Source organism: Elephantulus edwardii, unplaced genomic scaffold (genome assembly GCF_000299155.1).
Source record: "Elephantulus edwardii isolate Elephantulus edwardi_28Jun2011 unplaced genomic scaffold, EleEdw1.0 scaffold00164, whole genome shotgun sequence".
Lineage (NCBI taxonomy): Eukaryota > Metazoa > Chordata > Mammalia > Macroscelidea > Macroscelididae > Elephantulus > Elephantulus edwardii.
Genome location: NW_006399914.1, coordinates 6,266,769 through 6,283,107, shown reverse-complemented (window position 1 = coordinate 6,283,107; position 16,339 = coordinate 6,266,769). Strand labels below are relative to the sequence as shown.

At 34.5% G+C, this 16,339-nt stretch overlaps 1 protein-coding gene across 1 annotated transcript in view; it reads left to right on the top strand.

Annotated features, from left to right (window-relative positions):
* TRPM7 (transient receptor potential cation channel, subfamily M, member 7) overlaps window positions 1-16,339 on the top strand; it is a 160,006-nt gene that overhangs the window by 65,075 nt on the left and 78,592 nt on the right. The window contains 5 exon segments of the mRNA XM_006895330.1: window positions 2,270-2,393; window positions 3,646-3,718; window positions 5,965-6,065; window positions 9,305-9,439; window positions 14,796-14,849. Coding sequence (XP_006895392.1) covers window positions 2,270-2,393; window positions 3,646-3,718; window positions 5,965-6,065; window positions 9,305-9,439; window positions 14,796-14,849 — 487 coding nt within the window.

The following is a 16,339-nucleotide window of genomic DNA, read 5'->3' as shown; positions in this document are numbered from 1 at the left end:
AAACAGGCATAGGGAGCTCTGGTGATGTAATCTGTACTGCTGCTAGCTGAAAAGCCAGGTGCCTCTTTGGTATTCCAACTAGCAGCTGCTTGGACAAGAGGTGGGCAGTCTCTTCCTGTATGATTTACAGCCTCCAAAAACCTACTGGCAGGTCAGTCATGAGTTTATTAATATAGACTCATCAACAACCTGTGGTAGGCAGATGACACAACCTTTCTCGATAAAACTGAAGACCGGAAGCATTTGTTACAGAGGGTCGAGGATTGTCACCTTCAATATGAATTGCATCTCAAAATAAAGGAAGCAAAAATGCTTACCACCAGGCCAATTGACAACACATTGATAGATGGAGAAAGATTGAAGTTGTTAACAATTTCATTATGCTCAGATCCATAATCAACATCCTTGGCACCAGCAGTTAGGAAATCAAGAGATGAGTTACTTTGAGAAAATCTGCTTTCAGGGGCCTACCACAGGGCTAAAGAGTGTTGATAGCAATCTAAAGGTGCGCCTGCTCCAGGCCATAGTCTTCTCAGTTGCTTGCTATTCGTATGAAAGCTGGACAGTGATTAAGGATGACAGAAGAAGAATCAATGCCTTTGAATTACGGTGCTCAAGAAGGTGCTCAATGAGATTAACAAGGATCTGAGCCATTGTTCGTAGGTTCGTTGTGAGTTGTAGTCAGTTCAGCAGCACAAAACAACAAATATGCTCTCCAATAATAATAGTTCCTGAAGAAGTTTGAGATGAGACTAGATAGTGGGACAGAAAATTTTTACTATAACTTCATACTTTACTATTTTCTAGTAAGATGCATTACAGGAGGAACCACAGTACTTCTAAGAAATAATCTCCCAGAATAGAATGTGGGTCCCTAGTGTGGGGAAGCTTCTTCACAAGGGAAGGCCAAGACACGTGGAAATGCCCATGAAATGCTGGACCTGTAGATGCTGAAGGAAACCAGGACTTTTCCTCCAGCCAACAGAGAGAGTATGGCACATCTCAAGAATGAAGCTGTGTTAAAAATGCCATATCTTATATGTTGTTATTCGTCACTAAGTTGGAATTGACTCATAGCTGACCCTCCAGCAGGTTTTCAGAGGCTATAAATCACCTAGGAGGAGGTCACCCATCTTTTTTCTCATGGAACAGCTGGTAGATTTGAACCATGGCCCTTTGTGTTGGCAGCGCAACTCACTAAGCCACCAGAGCATAATTAACTCAATTAAATTCATTGCTGTAGGGATAGAACTGACACATACTGAATGACCATTGCATTTCCAGGGCTGTCAGAGCCACTAATGGAAGCGCCAGAGAGGTGCAGTCTTTGGCTTAACAACACAGTTCCTTATGGACTGCCAGAGTGTGCACTTTTTAATTTGTAGCCTACTTATATAAAATAAGGACACTCTTGTGGTATAGTTTCTAAGGAGTTGTGGTTCCAGTCTACCAGTGGTTCCAAGGGAATAAGGTGATCCTACTATGATTTAACCTCACAGGTTCAACGAGGGTCAGCTATGAATTAGTTCAGATTTGATGATGATTAAAATAAGAAGTGATAAAATACCAATGTTAAGTATATTACTCATTCAGAAACCTATATTAAAATGGTGTTCATGTGTAAAATAGCGTGATGAAACACTGTGTTATATACCAGGATATATAAGAGTACTAGGAGCACTCTTAGTGGTCTAAGTGGCAAGAAGCTGCACTGCAATCCCAAAGGCAAGCTGTTAGAATCCAACAGATCTCTACTGGAGAAGTAGGGACTATCTCCTCCTGTACCAGTCGGATTGAATTCAATGGCACACAACAACAACAATGATGGAAAAAAAAAGAATTTTTAAAAAAAAATTCTCTTAACATAATCTTAAATTTAAGATTTTAAGACCTCTTAAAATATTTTCATAAAGTGATTTAGGGAAAAATTCATTTCCCCCCCATTATTATGGGATTCTTAAAAGAAGAAATAATCTTACTTTGGCTCTGTATTTCATTTAATTCAATGGCTTTAAAGGCCTTTCATAGGCCTGTCTGTATTTTATAGTATCTCCAAGTCAGTCACTTCCTACTCATGGCCACACTGTTGGATTTCTAAAGCTGTAAATCTTAACAAGAGCAGACTGCCCCATTTTGATCCTGAGGAGTAACTGCTTGACTTGAACTGTAAAACTTTTTGGTTAGCAGCTAACTCAACACCTAACTCACTGTAAAGTTCATATATATTAAATTCCGATCAATAAGTTAAGGATGTTTTCTCTTATTCTAGAAATCTTCCTGATGCAACAGAGCCTGATATTATTTCAACCATCAAAAAGACATTTAATTTTGGCCAGAGTGAAGCAGTTCACTTATTTCAAACACTGATGGAGTGCATGAAAAAAAAGGAACTTGTAAGTAGATTTCAGCAAAATAAGCTTTTTTCTTTCATTAAATGAAAAATTAGTCTAAATAAGTTTAAACAATAAATCCAATTGAAATTGGATTTTAAATCTTTAAATATTTATTTTTTTTATTTTTTAAAAAATTAATTTTAATGGAAGTTTACGGAGACTTTGGATTTCCATTCATTCATTGTTGCACTTTTCTCCCTGCCCTCCACCCCCTCAGTTTGCTCTTCTCTTTGAAAAGTAAAAGAAAAATTCTTTCATTGTTGTACGGTCCCTTCCCCCAAGTCTACTCCACTATGAAGCCTTCATGCTGGACTGCTGTCATGACAGTAATACCTAATCACATATCCCTTTTAAACAGTTCTCTCCCTCTGTTTCAATGCAGTATATATCATTTATACCATCTTTTTTATTTGCAGCTTTTTTTAAAGTTTTTTGTTTTTTTATTAGTTAATTTCTCTATTTTTCATTTCAATGAACATCTACAGAGATTTTGGAATTCCATTCATTATTTTTAAAGTATGTTTAGTTGCCACATACTGTTCTGTTCAAGCTAAGAAATCATGAAAGGAGGATTGTAGTTTTTATATGATATTAAACACTTGGTACTTTAGTTTTAGGAATTGTTCTATAGCTTGGTCCAAAGAGATGGTATCTTTCAAGGAAGGTTGCTAATGATATTCACACTGTTTGATTTTAAGTTCTTGGAAATATAAAAAAAGATGAGTGCATCCTTGTTTCAGTTCTCTAAATAAATAGTTCTAAGTAGATAGATAATACCATTATTTAATCTGCTAGCCTCATTAATATTTTCATTTTCAGAACAACATGAAATACAATGAGTTGAAAAGTTTTTATGGGCATTTCATTCATCTTTTATTGTGTGAAAAATGTAATTAAGTAAAAACTTCTAATTTTGTTACCTTCAGATTGTTTAAAGAAATATTCATTAAAAAGACTGAACAGAACACATTTCTCAATGAATAACACCTATTTACTAGGATGAGTAGATATATGTTTTTAATATGATAGTAAGGAGCATTCCACAAGTAAAAATATAAACCAGATATGCTTTATTAAGTTTTATTTGGCAAAGACTACTACATTTTCTTATTTTGGAAGTAGAAGTTTGAAAAGCTATTTTTTTATAAAAAATTTAATATCCAACATGTAATTTGAAGTTATTTTCTGTTTTATGATAAGTTAGCTTTAAAATATAGTTGGATAAATATTTAAATAATTAATCTTTAAATAGATTACTGTTTTCCACATTGGATCAGATGAGCATCAGGACATAGATGTAGCAATCTTAACTGCACTGCTGAAAGGTAAGGTTTTTAATGTTTTTAATTGTAAGATCTGTTATTCATAGCTTATTTATATAAAATAGAGCACTTTAATTTGACTAAACGCTTCAAAAGTATTTTCAGTATATTTTTCTTTGTGAAGGACACAATGCTTGTTTTCTTTGGTAATAAGTTGAGCTTTTTTGTTTTTAAACTTGTAGAATACTTTTAAAGCTCATAGCACAGTTGGTTGGTTTCGGTTTTGGATTTTTTTAAGAATTTTTGAATTTTTAATCAGCTAAATAATTCTAGTGCTGTTAGATCCTGTCAAATCAAGTACGACTCTTCGGATCTGAACCCTATTCTGTCTTCTGTCACTCTGACACACTTGAGTCCATTGTTGCAGTTACTGTGTTAATCCACCTCCTTGGGGGTTTTCCTCTGTTTCACTGACCTTTCCAACTTTTCCAAGTATGATTTCCCTTTCCAAGGAATAGGCTCTCCTAGCAACATGTCAAAAGTATGAGATAAAGCTTTGCCATCCTGGCCTCCAGTGAGTACACTGCTGTACCTTTTACAAGACATATCTGTTCTTTTTGGAAGTCCATGATAATAATTAGCATTAGGGTCTTGTTAATAGAACTTTAACATAATCTTCAGCATGCTGTTTTAATCTAACAGTTTGGGCGGGTGGGTGTCCTCCATTTTAGAGAAGAGGGAAATGAAGAACAGAAATAACTTGGAAATATCTCAAAGTGTGACTATAAATGAATAAAAAGATGAATACTTCATAGGAGAATTAAGTTAAAATTTATGTAAAAGTTATTTGCTACAAAATACAAATTCATGATGAGGATGATGGAAATGTGATGAACAATGTAGTAATAAAAGTAAATTAAAACAGAAAGAAAATTTTCCCTCTGAAATGGTCCATTTACTCTTATGCTCAGAATGTGTGGGTAACCTTCCCATCCTTTCACAAAAAAATACACATTGATAACAATATAATGCTTTTTACAATTCCTGTAATTGAGTGGAGAAAATCTTACACGTTGTTCTCTCATTCACACAATATGTTAGAAGCTTTCTCTTCCTTGTGATACAAAATTTGCTTTGAAACCAGGTAAATGTCTTTTGCATTCACATACACAGTGGGGAGAAACAGTTCATTTTGTCATTGACATACTATGTCTAGAATTTTGTCTTTCTTGACATACTACATATAGAATTGTGTCTTTCATGTCACATAAAGTTGTATCTTGAAAGTACATAAAAATATATTTTGTGTGCTCGTATGGAAGGAACTTTACACTGTTTGCTCTTTCACACAATGTATTGTGAACATTTCAGTCCTTATAGCATTGTGGTGGTGGTGTTGGTTGCTGTCAAGTGGAGCAAGACTCTTAGCAACCCCACAAACCTCTATAACTGTTGTCATTTATCAAAGTTCATAGAGTTTGCATGTTATTTAGGAAGTGAATGCCATTCCTGCTTCTAAAACATTCTGTTTTCAATAAACATTGAAACATTTATAACATTGTATTTCAAAAAAATTTAATATTTTTCTTCATATACTTAAATAAAAAGTAATTCCTCCCACTGATGTGTGGAGAAGTGGCCATTCTTGAACTCCTGGTGGGTGAATGAGGTAGTATAACATTTGTGGAACATATTTTCACAGTATGTCAGAAGACTTCGTATATTTCTTTTTCTCAGAAATTCTACCTCGAGAAAATTATTTTCTTGAAGTATTTAGACTTATCCACAAAAATATACTAAGCAAAAAATTAGAAGTGACCTGAATATTTACTTACTAGAGGAGTTGTTGGATAGATTGTGGTTTACCTTGAAGAGATATTAATTTACTTTAGGTACATCTAATCTAAATTATGTTGGGGGTGTGTCTGTGTCTGTGTATGGCTTATGAATTTAAGTATAGTAAACTATTTAAAATACATGTTTGAGCTTATGTATGTGTAGAAAAGCACCTGAAAGAATATTTTTCACAATGTAAGCAGTACTGTCTGTCTTACAGAAACAGATAATTTTTGTCTTATTCTCATTTTTTGCATTCCGAATGGTTTGCAATGAACCTGTGTTCTTTTCATAATTGGAAAATAAGTCCTCAATCTTGAGTAACCTCTTATCTTTGGGGCAGGCCACTTCTTCATGGTAATTAACCCCAGTTAATTAATAGTGGGTAAATTAATTAAAGTTTGACACATAAGTGTTCATTTGAATGGTGATGAATTAGTTGACCATGTCACTTATTTTCTTTGTTTTATTAGGCACTAATGCATCAGCATTTGACCAGCTTATCCTTACACTGGCATGGGATCGAGTTGACATTGCTAAAAATCATGTATTTGTTTATGGACAACAGTGGCTGGTATGTACATTATCTATGGATACAACTAAATGTTATTAAATTTAACTCTAGTAATAACACTATTTGTTATAAATGTGACCTAACTTAACATTTGTCTTTTCAAAGGTGCAAAATTTAGTGGTCTATTTCCACAACTTTAAGGTTCATGTAAGATATTGGTCCTCTTGATAAAGTATTTTTTTGTATTTGTTAGCTGTTAATGAGTTGGCCCCAAACTCATGCACCATGAGATTAATTGCTATCTAGTCCTATACTATCCTGATAATCAGTTGTAAATTAAAAATAATTATGCAAGAGGGTTTTCACTGGCAGATTTTTCTTTTTTTTTTTAAACTGGTAGATTTTTACATTCATTAGATCACTACTGCGTAGAGTTGTTATTGTGTGCCATTGAGTTAGAACTGACTCATAGCTGACCCTCAGCAGCTTTTCAGTGGCAGTAAATTGCACAGCAAGAGATTGCCCGTTCTCCCGTGGAGCATCTGGTGGATTTGAACCACATCTTCTTCCCACGAGGCCACCCACGGCTTCCTAACTGGTTGATTTTTAAAAGTAGAGTGCTAGAGCATTACACCGAGTGAACGAACTCAGTCCCACAAGGACAAATACTGTATAAAACCATTACTGTAGAATGAGTATGAGGATGTTTGGGTGGGGAGGGTGGAAGCAGAGGGGTGAAGATGTGTGTGTGGGGAGATTCATCATGGTGTCATACAATTTGATGGGTTGAGAGCGTGAGGTAAATGGGAATGATCTGGTGTGAAAAACAATATATTTGAATTTTGTAAATAAAGTAGTATGAAAAAAGTAGATTGCTAGCGCTTTTTAATACTTTTTAATCTGAAAGCTCTAGTAAAACCAGTTCAGCATTCTAGAAACTTGAAACCCCACTGACAGATAGGTGTTGACTCTACATTAAAACCTCAGCCAAGACTTGAACCCAGGTCTCCGTAATGACATGCAAGAGTTCTACCACTGAACCACAACTACACTTCATAAGTATATATTGTTGATTGCTATCAAGTTGATTCTGACTTGTAGAACACCCTACAAGTAGATCAGAGAGAGGACTGAGTGGACATTGGGATAAACACTCTTAAGTTAAATAGTAAGCCATTATTATTTGGATATGATAAAGAAGGGAATACTTAGCTGATGTACTTGGTAATCTATAGGCAGTTGTCCTGCTAACCCAAAGGCAATGCTTCTCTGGTGGTTTGAATCCATCAACAGCTCTGAGAGGGAAAGATGGGCAATCTCCTTCCATATGATTTACATACAGCCTTCTGAAACCTACTGGAAAATCAGCTATGAGTTTTTTTCCAACTCTATGAAAATGGAAAGATTATGAGGTTTCGATGTTTTCTTTGTGTTGTGGAAGGCATTAATAATGCACCATAATTAATTGGGAGCTCTGGTGGCTTAATGATAAGGAGTTGTGCTGCCAGTCCAAAGGCATGTGGTTCTAACCCATCACCTGCTCCCTGGGAGGAAGGCGGGTTGTCTCTTCTCATACGACTAATTGCCTCTGAAAACCCGCTGGAGGGTCAGCTTGAGCCAGTTCTGACTTAATGGTATATAACAGCAACTTAATCAGGTACTGGCTGTTTATGGAGAGAAAATGAAAAAGCATTACATTATTGCCAATTAATTGAGCTTTGTCTTATAATGTAATGTGTTCGTTGGTTGTGGGGTTTTTGCTATAACCAGAACAGTATAGTGAAAAACATCACAGGAAGCATACCTGTCATGTTTATACTATCACACCTAAGGTATAAAGTTAGCTCATATGCTTGAAAATATTTTGGAAATCATGTCCTTTCTTAGGAATTATGAAATCAGTGAGAGATTGACCAAAGAAATTATATTGTAAGCCGTTTAGTTAGTAAAGTTGTAAGTCTCTGAAGACAGAATCAAAGTAAGATTGAAGTAAGCAGAATAGAAAGGTTTTCTTATCACAAATATATTTTAGGCTGTAATACCACAAAGTAAAATTACGTGCTTTTTTCAAGTATATTAAATCGTATTTTCAAGAACATGAACTAGTATTAAAACACCCTTTTATTAATGAGTACACTGAAAACCTGTATATCATGTGTGTTCAATAATTTAGCAATATTTGATTTGGAGTCTGTTGAAAGTATGTGTCTAAACTGTTGCACAGCCAGCCACTAATGACAGATGTGTGGAGAGAAGATTTTCTCTAATGTTGAGGAATTCCACAGCATTCTAAAAAAAACTGTAATGTTTCTTACCTGGTTTATCTAGTTTTAATTTTTTGAAATTATCTTTTTGTAACAAAACTGACAATGTTTTTGGTTTGTTGTTTTTTTGTTTGTTTGGTTTTTTGCTTATACATATAATATTCCAGAGCATTATGGAGTAGTAGAAAATTGTGCAATATGGGGTATTTTTTTTGACCAGTATATTTTGTGATTAACTTTAGATTCTATTCATATTCTGGAACTGTGCATACTAAATGTCGGTTATAGCCTCCGTTTATTTAAATGATCTGTCCTTGAAAAGGTTTTCTAAATATTTATAAGAGAGCCCTGGTGGCCTAGTGGCAGGGAGTTGTACTGCCAACAATAAACTACATAGTCTGAGTCCAGTGGCTACTCCATGGGAGAAGGATTTGCAGTCTCCTCCTGAGCGGTGTCCAGCCTCTGAAGAAGCGCTGGAGGGTCAGCTGTGACTTGATTCTGAATTGATGGCACATAACAACAAACATTTACAAGCCGTTGGTTTAAGACATTTTCTCACTTAGATTTATTTCAGAGCTTAAGTGTCCTATTGTCAGGAACACTGTTGACCCAAAGGCATATGCTTCTAATTCACCAGCTGCTTTGTGGCAAGATGAAAATCTCTTCCAATATAATTTACAGCCTCTGACGAGCATTAGAGGGTATGAATCTGTTCTGACTCAATGGTACTCAACAATGACAAATTTTTTTGATGATAGGTTTTTTTGTTATTGCTGTCTATTATTTATTCTTCTACCAAAAATAGGGTTTGGGGAATGCTTTTTGGGGAATTCTTCTCAAGTGAAATCTTTTTATCTCTCCCTGTGTATTTTTAAGTATTTCCTCTTTTGTAGCTTTCTAATTTTTTCAGGAACGCAGGAGTATAAATACAAGGTATTAGTGTTTAGATGTGTTTGTGTAATTTAGTCAAACTCTCAGAACGTTGGTTTGGGGTCTTTTTAAAAAATGTATTTTAAAAATTTTATTCTTTTCTAGGTTGGATCCTTGGAACAAGCTATGCTAGATGCACTTGTAATGGATAGAGTTGCATTTGTAAAACTTCTTATTGAAAATGGAGTAAGCATGCATAAATTCCTTACCATTCCTAGACTGGAAGAGCTTTATAACACTGTAAGTCTTTTCAAAACATTTCTTTGTTGAAACAATTCTGTCATTTTTTTACAAGTGTCAGTTTACCTAAATATGTTCAGTCTTGTTGATAAAGCCCTTTATATGTTGTTCATTGATAACATTCCTGCCAGTCTTAGTATGGATTAATGGTTTAACACTCCCAAATCCATTTCCCACTTCTAGAGCCCTTCTCGACTACCATGAGCACATATGAAACACACATAGTTCTCCTTCATTAGACATGGATCTTCTAAATGGGAAATGGGAAACTTCTCTGTCCATTTCTTCTTTTTCTTTGCCTTATTCCTTTCTTAAATCTGTCACACAAATTTTTTTATTCTTGGGTTTCTTTTAATATCCTATCTAGTATATAGAAATTATTTATTTACTTTTATATTGCTCTTTTTAAAAGGAATATTGATTTTGACCCTGTGTCTCACTTTTGGCTAGTATTTTCTTCTTTCATATTTTAAAGGGCACCTGAAAAATTGTTATTCTCTTCACAAAGTCTTTCTCTTTTCATATTTTATTACCTTCTCATGAATTTTCTATGTTAACAATATTAATTATAGTTAACTATGCTTTGATGAACACTTTGACCAAATCTTAGCTTTCTGTGGCTTCTGTGTAAAGCTGTGTTCATTCATTTATCAATATCTATCTTTTTTTTTTAATTCTTAATTTCTCTGTATTATTCAGTCATTCTCAGTATTAAAACGTAAAAAACAAACAAACTCACCCCACTGCTGTTGAGTCAGATCTCCCTCATAGGGGTCCTCCATCAGGTTTTGAGGCTATAAATATTTTTGGGAGGAGACTGCGTATCTTTACCTGCAGAGCAGCTGGTAGATTCAAACTGTAGTCTTATGTTTGTAGCACAACGTGTGTGTGTGTGTGTGTGTGTGTGTGTGAGACACAACTTTAGGCAGTACACCAACAGGGCTTCTTTAATCCCAGTATAGTCTACTGTAATAATCTCTCTGTAATTTCCTTATCTGTATATCTTTGCTCGAATCAGTTTCTTAAATTACGTTGTAATCACATACGTTATATACCTTTTTTCTCAGCTTAACAACCTTTGATGGCTCCCTACTCTGTGTATAAAACTATCCAGACTTGGCAGTTAGCCACATTTTGCCTCAGCTATCTTTTTCACTTGGCTTCTTTTTATCCTGTCCCATGTACTATTTCATACTGCATATGTACCTTAATGATCTACAACCAAACTTCTTTTTAAGCGTTTTCTAGTTCTATATGGTAAATACATTTCTTTTTTCCAAGTATTCATCATTTAACTGAAATTTTACTCATATTTGGAATCACATGACATGTCACCACCTCTGTGTATCCCAGTGTATAGTTATGTACAATTATATCTTCCCCAGTGGGTTAATAATTTCTTGTGGGCAGGGATTGTATCTTTACCTCTATTTTCCTTTCAGTAGTATTTAGCACTTTCACATTCTTTGACTGTCTCTAGTAAACAAACAAACAATAATTTCAAAAATTATTGTTTTAAAACACCCCAATAAGAATAGCAAAATTTTACAGAACAGTAAACAACAAATTCTGGCGAGGTTGTGGAGAAACTGGAACCCTTATTCACTGCTGGTGAGAGTGTAAAATGGTGCAACCACTATGGAAGCCTGACTGTATGGCGTTTTCTCAGAAAGTTGCAAATAGAAATACCATTTGACCCAGCAGTTCCACTACTGGGAATTTACCCTAAAGAAGCCATAACTGCCACCCAAGCAGATACATGTTTATTGCGGCTTTGTTCACAATAGCAAAGAGCTGGCAACAACCCAAGTGCCCATCAACAAACGAATGGATAGAGAAGCTCTGGCATATTCACACCATGGAATACTATGCAGCATTGAAAAACAAGGAACTCATAAAATACTATGCAAAATGGATTTGGGAGTGTTAATGACCTTGGAGGACATTATGCTGAGTGAAATATCTCAGTCACAAAAAGACAAATATTGCATAGGGCCACTGTTGTAAAACGGGACTGACATCAGGGTTGAGGGAAGACAGAAAAGGAAGAGAGGCATGATACATATTGCATTGAAACAGGAAGAGATCTGCTTAAAAGGGGTTTATGAATGGGTATTCTTGTCATTACAGAAATCCAGACTGAAGGCTGCATAGTGGAGTGAACTTGGGGGGAGGGATTGCATAACAATGAAAGAGTTTTTCTTTTTCTTTTCAAGAAGAGTGAATGGGGCGGGGAGGGGTTGGGCAGGGAGAAAAGTGCAACAATGAATGACTGGAAATCCTTAGTCTCTCTAAATTTTCATTAAAAGTAGTAAATACATTTTTAAAAAATTACTAATTGTGCTGAAATAAAGATGATCCCTGAAATACAGAAATAAAAATAATCAGCCACATAAGATCTAAAAGGCAACATTTTCCCAGATATGAAGCTCAGAAGGGAAAAAATAGAGAGTAGGAGGAAGTTGAACACAGGTGGTTACATTGTGAGTGCTGTCATTAATGTTATAAAACAATATGTATGAATGACTAAATGGAAAATCAATTTGCTTTATAAACTTTGACTCAGACAACAATAAAAAAGTAATGTTTCCAGCTCTACAGTAAACAACAACAGTTATTACTAAGGCAAGTTATTTATTTCATTAATTCTTGATTAAATTTTTAAAAGTACTAAGGATATAGTAAAAGCATCAAACTTTGGTATCAGGGCCCTTTTGCATAGAAATTATTAAGAACTTCAAAAAGCTTTTGTCTGTTGTTGATGTTTATCATATTGGAAAATAAAACTAAGGAATTTTAAACTACCAATTCATTTAAAAATCATAATAATACCATTAAAATTAATATAAATAGCATTTTAAAGAAATTTCATGAGAAAAATTTATTTGTTCTTAATGTCAGGCTTCAGTAAAAATAAACTGAATTTTCCTAATTGCTTGTAAATTTAATTTCTTAAGATCATGCATCCTAAGCCTTAGGAAAATATCACTAAACTGTGCGAGAATGAGAGTGAAAAGTATGAAAACTATGAAAATAGTTTTGATCTTCTGTAACTCTTGAAAGGAACATAGAATTGTTTTGAAATCCTTGGATCTTATGAGTTACATAAAATATTCTTTAGATACACTGACAATTCTCAGTATCATTAGATGTCGTATGTTGTTAAGTGCAGTCGAGTTGCCTACAGCTCATAGCCACACTCTGTACAACAGCCCTAAACCCTACTCTATCCTGATACATAGACATTAAAAACTATGAGTATCAAAATACAGTAAAACCCTGGATTACAAATATTATGGAAGACATATATAAATACCTGTTTATATTTTAGTGTTAAGTAAATTTGCCCTTACAGTGAAATTTTAGAACTAACACATTGCAACCAATCTCCAGCATAATCAGTCATCTTCACTTTTTTCATACACAGCTTTAGAATCCTTGAAAAACTTTTGAGCCTTTATTTGCACTAAAATAAGCCTGGGAACTCTGGTGACATAGTCTGTAAGGAGTAGCTCTGCTAACCCAGAGTGTGCCCACTGGTTCAGATCAACAGGCAATGCTGAGAAAAGAAGATAGCCCCAGTAGAGTTTCAACAGTGAGTTAAGTGCAAACTTGAAGACAGTAAAAGGAAAATTAAGAACTATATGAACCTGTACTGACTTACAGATTTGACTTACAGACACACTTAGAATTGTTTATCATTGGTAGCCTGGAGACTGTTTATAATGTAATATGTTCTTCAGAGAAATATGAGTAGATGTTTCATAGCTAAATGTGGATATGTATTATCAAACATTGAGCAAAATGAAAAAGTAATTTCAATTGGTTGCTATAATAAACATAGAGAGAGTTCTGGTGGGCTAGTAGTAAGAAACTGTGCTGCAGTCCTAAAGGCATCTGGTTTAAATCCAGCTCTTCAGTCTCCTCCTGTGCAGTGAATAAGTCAAAGCACCACCTAAAAATTTTCTGATTACTTTTTTAGTCGCAAAGATCACTCCCTCTCTTTCTCCCATTCTCATTTATGTGACCTTTCCATCCATTGGATTTCCAGAGCTGTCAGTCACATGAGAGAAGATTGCCCATCTTTTTCCTGTGGAACTACTGGTGGATTTGAGTTAAGCAACTCTATATGCCACCATAACTCCCCGTCTAAAAAGTTTACAATACAGTTTTGACCCTTTACTGCAGTCTTGGTTTGGGGAAAGCATACTTTGATGTGTTTTTAAAGTTGTTTTAAGTTGACTTTGCAAAAATAAAATTTGTGTTTAATCCACTTGAGTAAAATATATCATGAAAGTAAGACAGTAGAGAAATCCTGCATAACTCAATATATAAAGGTTTATTACCCAGAATATTAAAGTGTTGATTTGATGGTTTCCAAGCTTTGATAGCACACTCGGTAAATAAATAAATAAATACATAAATAAATAATTCATTAAAAAGGAAAGATAACAAGTTCATTACCTATGAACAGTATTTTTTAATTGAGATTTTATTGTAAGTTTATAAAGAACTTGACTTTCCAGTCATGCATTGTTACACATTGTTCTCCCTGGCCCCCCCCCCCCCCCCGTTTGTTTTTTCTTTAGAAAAAAGTTCTTTCATTGTTATACATTCCCCCTCAGATCAATTTACTATGTAGTTCTTACTCTGGACTCTTGTCACACCAATAATACCTAATCATATATTCCTTTTATACAGTTCTCTCCCTTGTCCATTTCAGCGCTGTATACATTATTTATCCCCCCTTTCATAGTTTCCCCCAACCCCCTTGTCAGTCCTCTTTTATAAAAGTGACATTACAGGATTTGTCCTTTTATTAAGTATCTTAAGTTATAAAACTTGCAATATTTGCATATTGTTTTTAAAAAAAGATCTTCAATATCATTTTATTAATTCTCTGAAAGAATTCATCTTCTTGAAAATACAAGGAGCGTTGGTGCCTCTGTGGATTAATTATTGGGCTGCTAACCAAAAGGTCAGCTGCTTTTAACACCCTAGTGTCTCTCCAGTAGAAAAGATGAAGCAGTCTGCTTCTACATACGTCTCTGTGTGCTGAGGCCTGAAGGGCAGCTCTGCTCTGTTTTATATGGTTACTGTGAGTCAAAACTGCCTCATTGGCAGCGAGTTTTTTATTTTTGTGATTGACTTTTGGGAAGTATTTTAGACACTATGGCATGATTATGACCCTTTTTTGTTGTGGTTTGTTTCATATGTATGATTATAACTTAAAGCAATAACTCAGAATCAATGTAATTGATATAGGAAAGTTCATAAAGACCAATGAGAAATATAGAAAATTGTTTAAGTTATTTTAGAAGGAAAATAACTGTGTTTTGTTTCTTTTTCTCTGAAGAAACAAGGTCCAACTAATCCAATGCTATTTCATCTTGTTCGAGATGTTAAACAGGTAAGAGATTATTTTTGTTTTCATTTTAGAGGCAAAAGAAATGAAACCGTCTTTAATAATTTGAGCTTTAGAAGAGATAATCTGTATGCTTTTAGAAGTTGCTTATTATGACAGTTTCTAGATACTTGCCATTATTTCCTTAAGTCAGATAGTTTCTTTTTTTTATAGTTTCCTTTTTTAAGCAGTACAGAATTTTTGTTAAAGGTGATGATAAAATTTAGAAATTAATGAGGAATAGTAATTAATGACGGCTGTGCACGCTCATTGCCTTTATGTCATAACTGACTGTCCTTAGGGAGGAGATTGCTTTCTTCCTCAGAGCTGCTGGTGGATTTCAACCATGAAAGAGCTGTGGTCTTTGGGTCAGCAGTGCTAGTCCCTACAGACTACATCACCAGAGCGTAATTGTACAGCACAGGGACTATAATTAATGTGACTAAATTGTACACATAAAAAGTTATTGAAATGTTTTGTTACATAGGGTTTACTATAATAAAAATAAAAGTGGAATGATATAATAGTACTTTGTAGTGATTTCTACAAAATTAAATGGAAATATACATGACATCCTTAATCCTTAAAAATGAAGTTGAAATATATATGATGTCCTTAATAAAGCACATTTTTGACGCTACTTCATTCAGTAAAATAAAATTAAACATCCTATATTTAAGATAGGAAACATGATCTATTTTTATTTCATTTGTTTTTTTTTAAATTGGAAATTAGAGAAATATATATATACACACACACACTTCTATGAATTAGACATTTCTCACATGAAACCAGAAAACTAAGAGAATAAAGCTGCTTTAAAAGTACTAAATTCATGAGGTCTGCAGAGTGGAGTATACTGGGCGGGGGGCAGCGGGGAGGATTGTATACCAGTGAAGGAGTTTTTCTTTTGCTTTTTAAAAGAAGGGGGGAGAAAAGTGCAACAGTGTATGAATGGAAATCCAAAATCTCTGTAAATGTTCACTGAAATTAATAAAAAAGAAATCATAATTTAAAAAATACTAAATTCAATGACATCTCTTCTATGATTTTGCAGTTGGTAAGAACAACTGGAAATTGAAGCAGTGCTAGTTGGCTGTGGATATGGCATCCTCAGACTATCACATATGTAAAGACCATGGAAAATTGGTCAAAAATTTTATGAGAATCGGAAGGAAGTCATTAAAGCAGCTTTAAAAAAAAATTCTTATTAAATGTTATTAGTTTTAGTGAACATTTACAGAGATTTTGGGGTTTCATTCCTTCATTGTTGCACTGTTTTCGCTACCCTCCTCCCCAGTTTGTTCTTCTTCCCCGCCCCCCCATGTCTGTTTTAATTGTCCAAATGCCACAGTGCTTGTCAAAGCCAGTTCCGATTAATCCTTTGTCAGTGTGTCCTTTGCCATTCCCTATCTCTCCTCCCTGAGAGAGACTTCACCCTGATTCATAAGGAAAAGGGGATGGCATATTCTCTTAGCTACTTCCTGCTGAAAAGG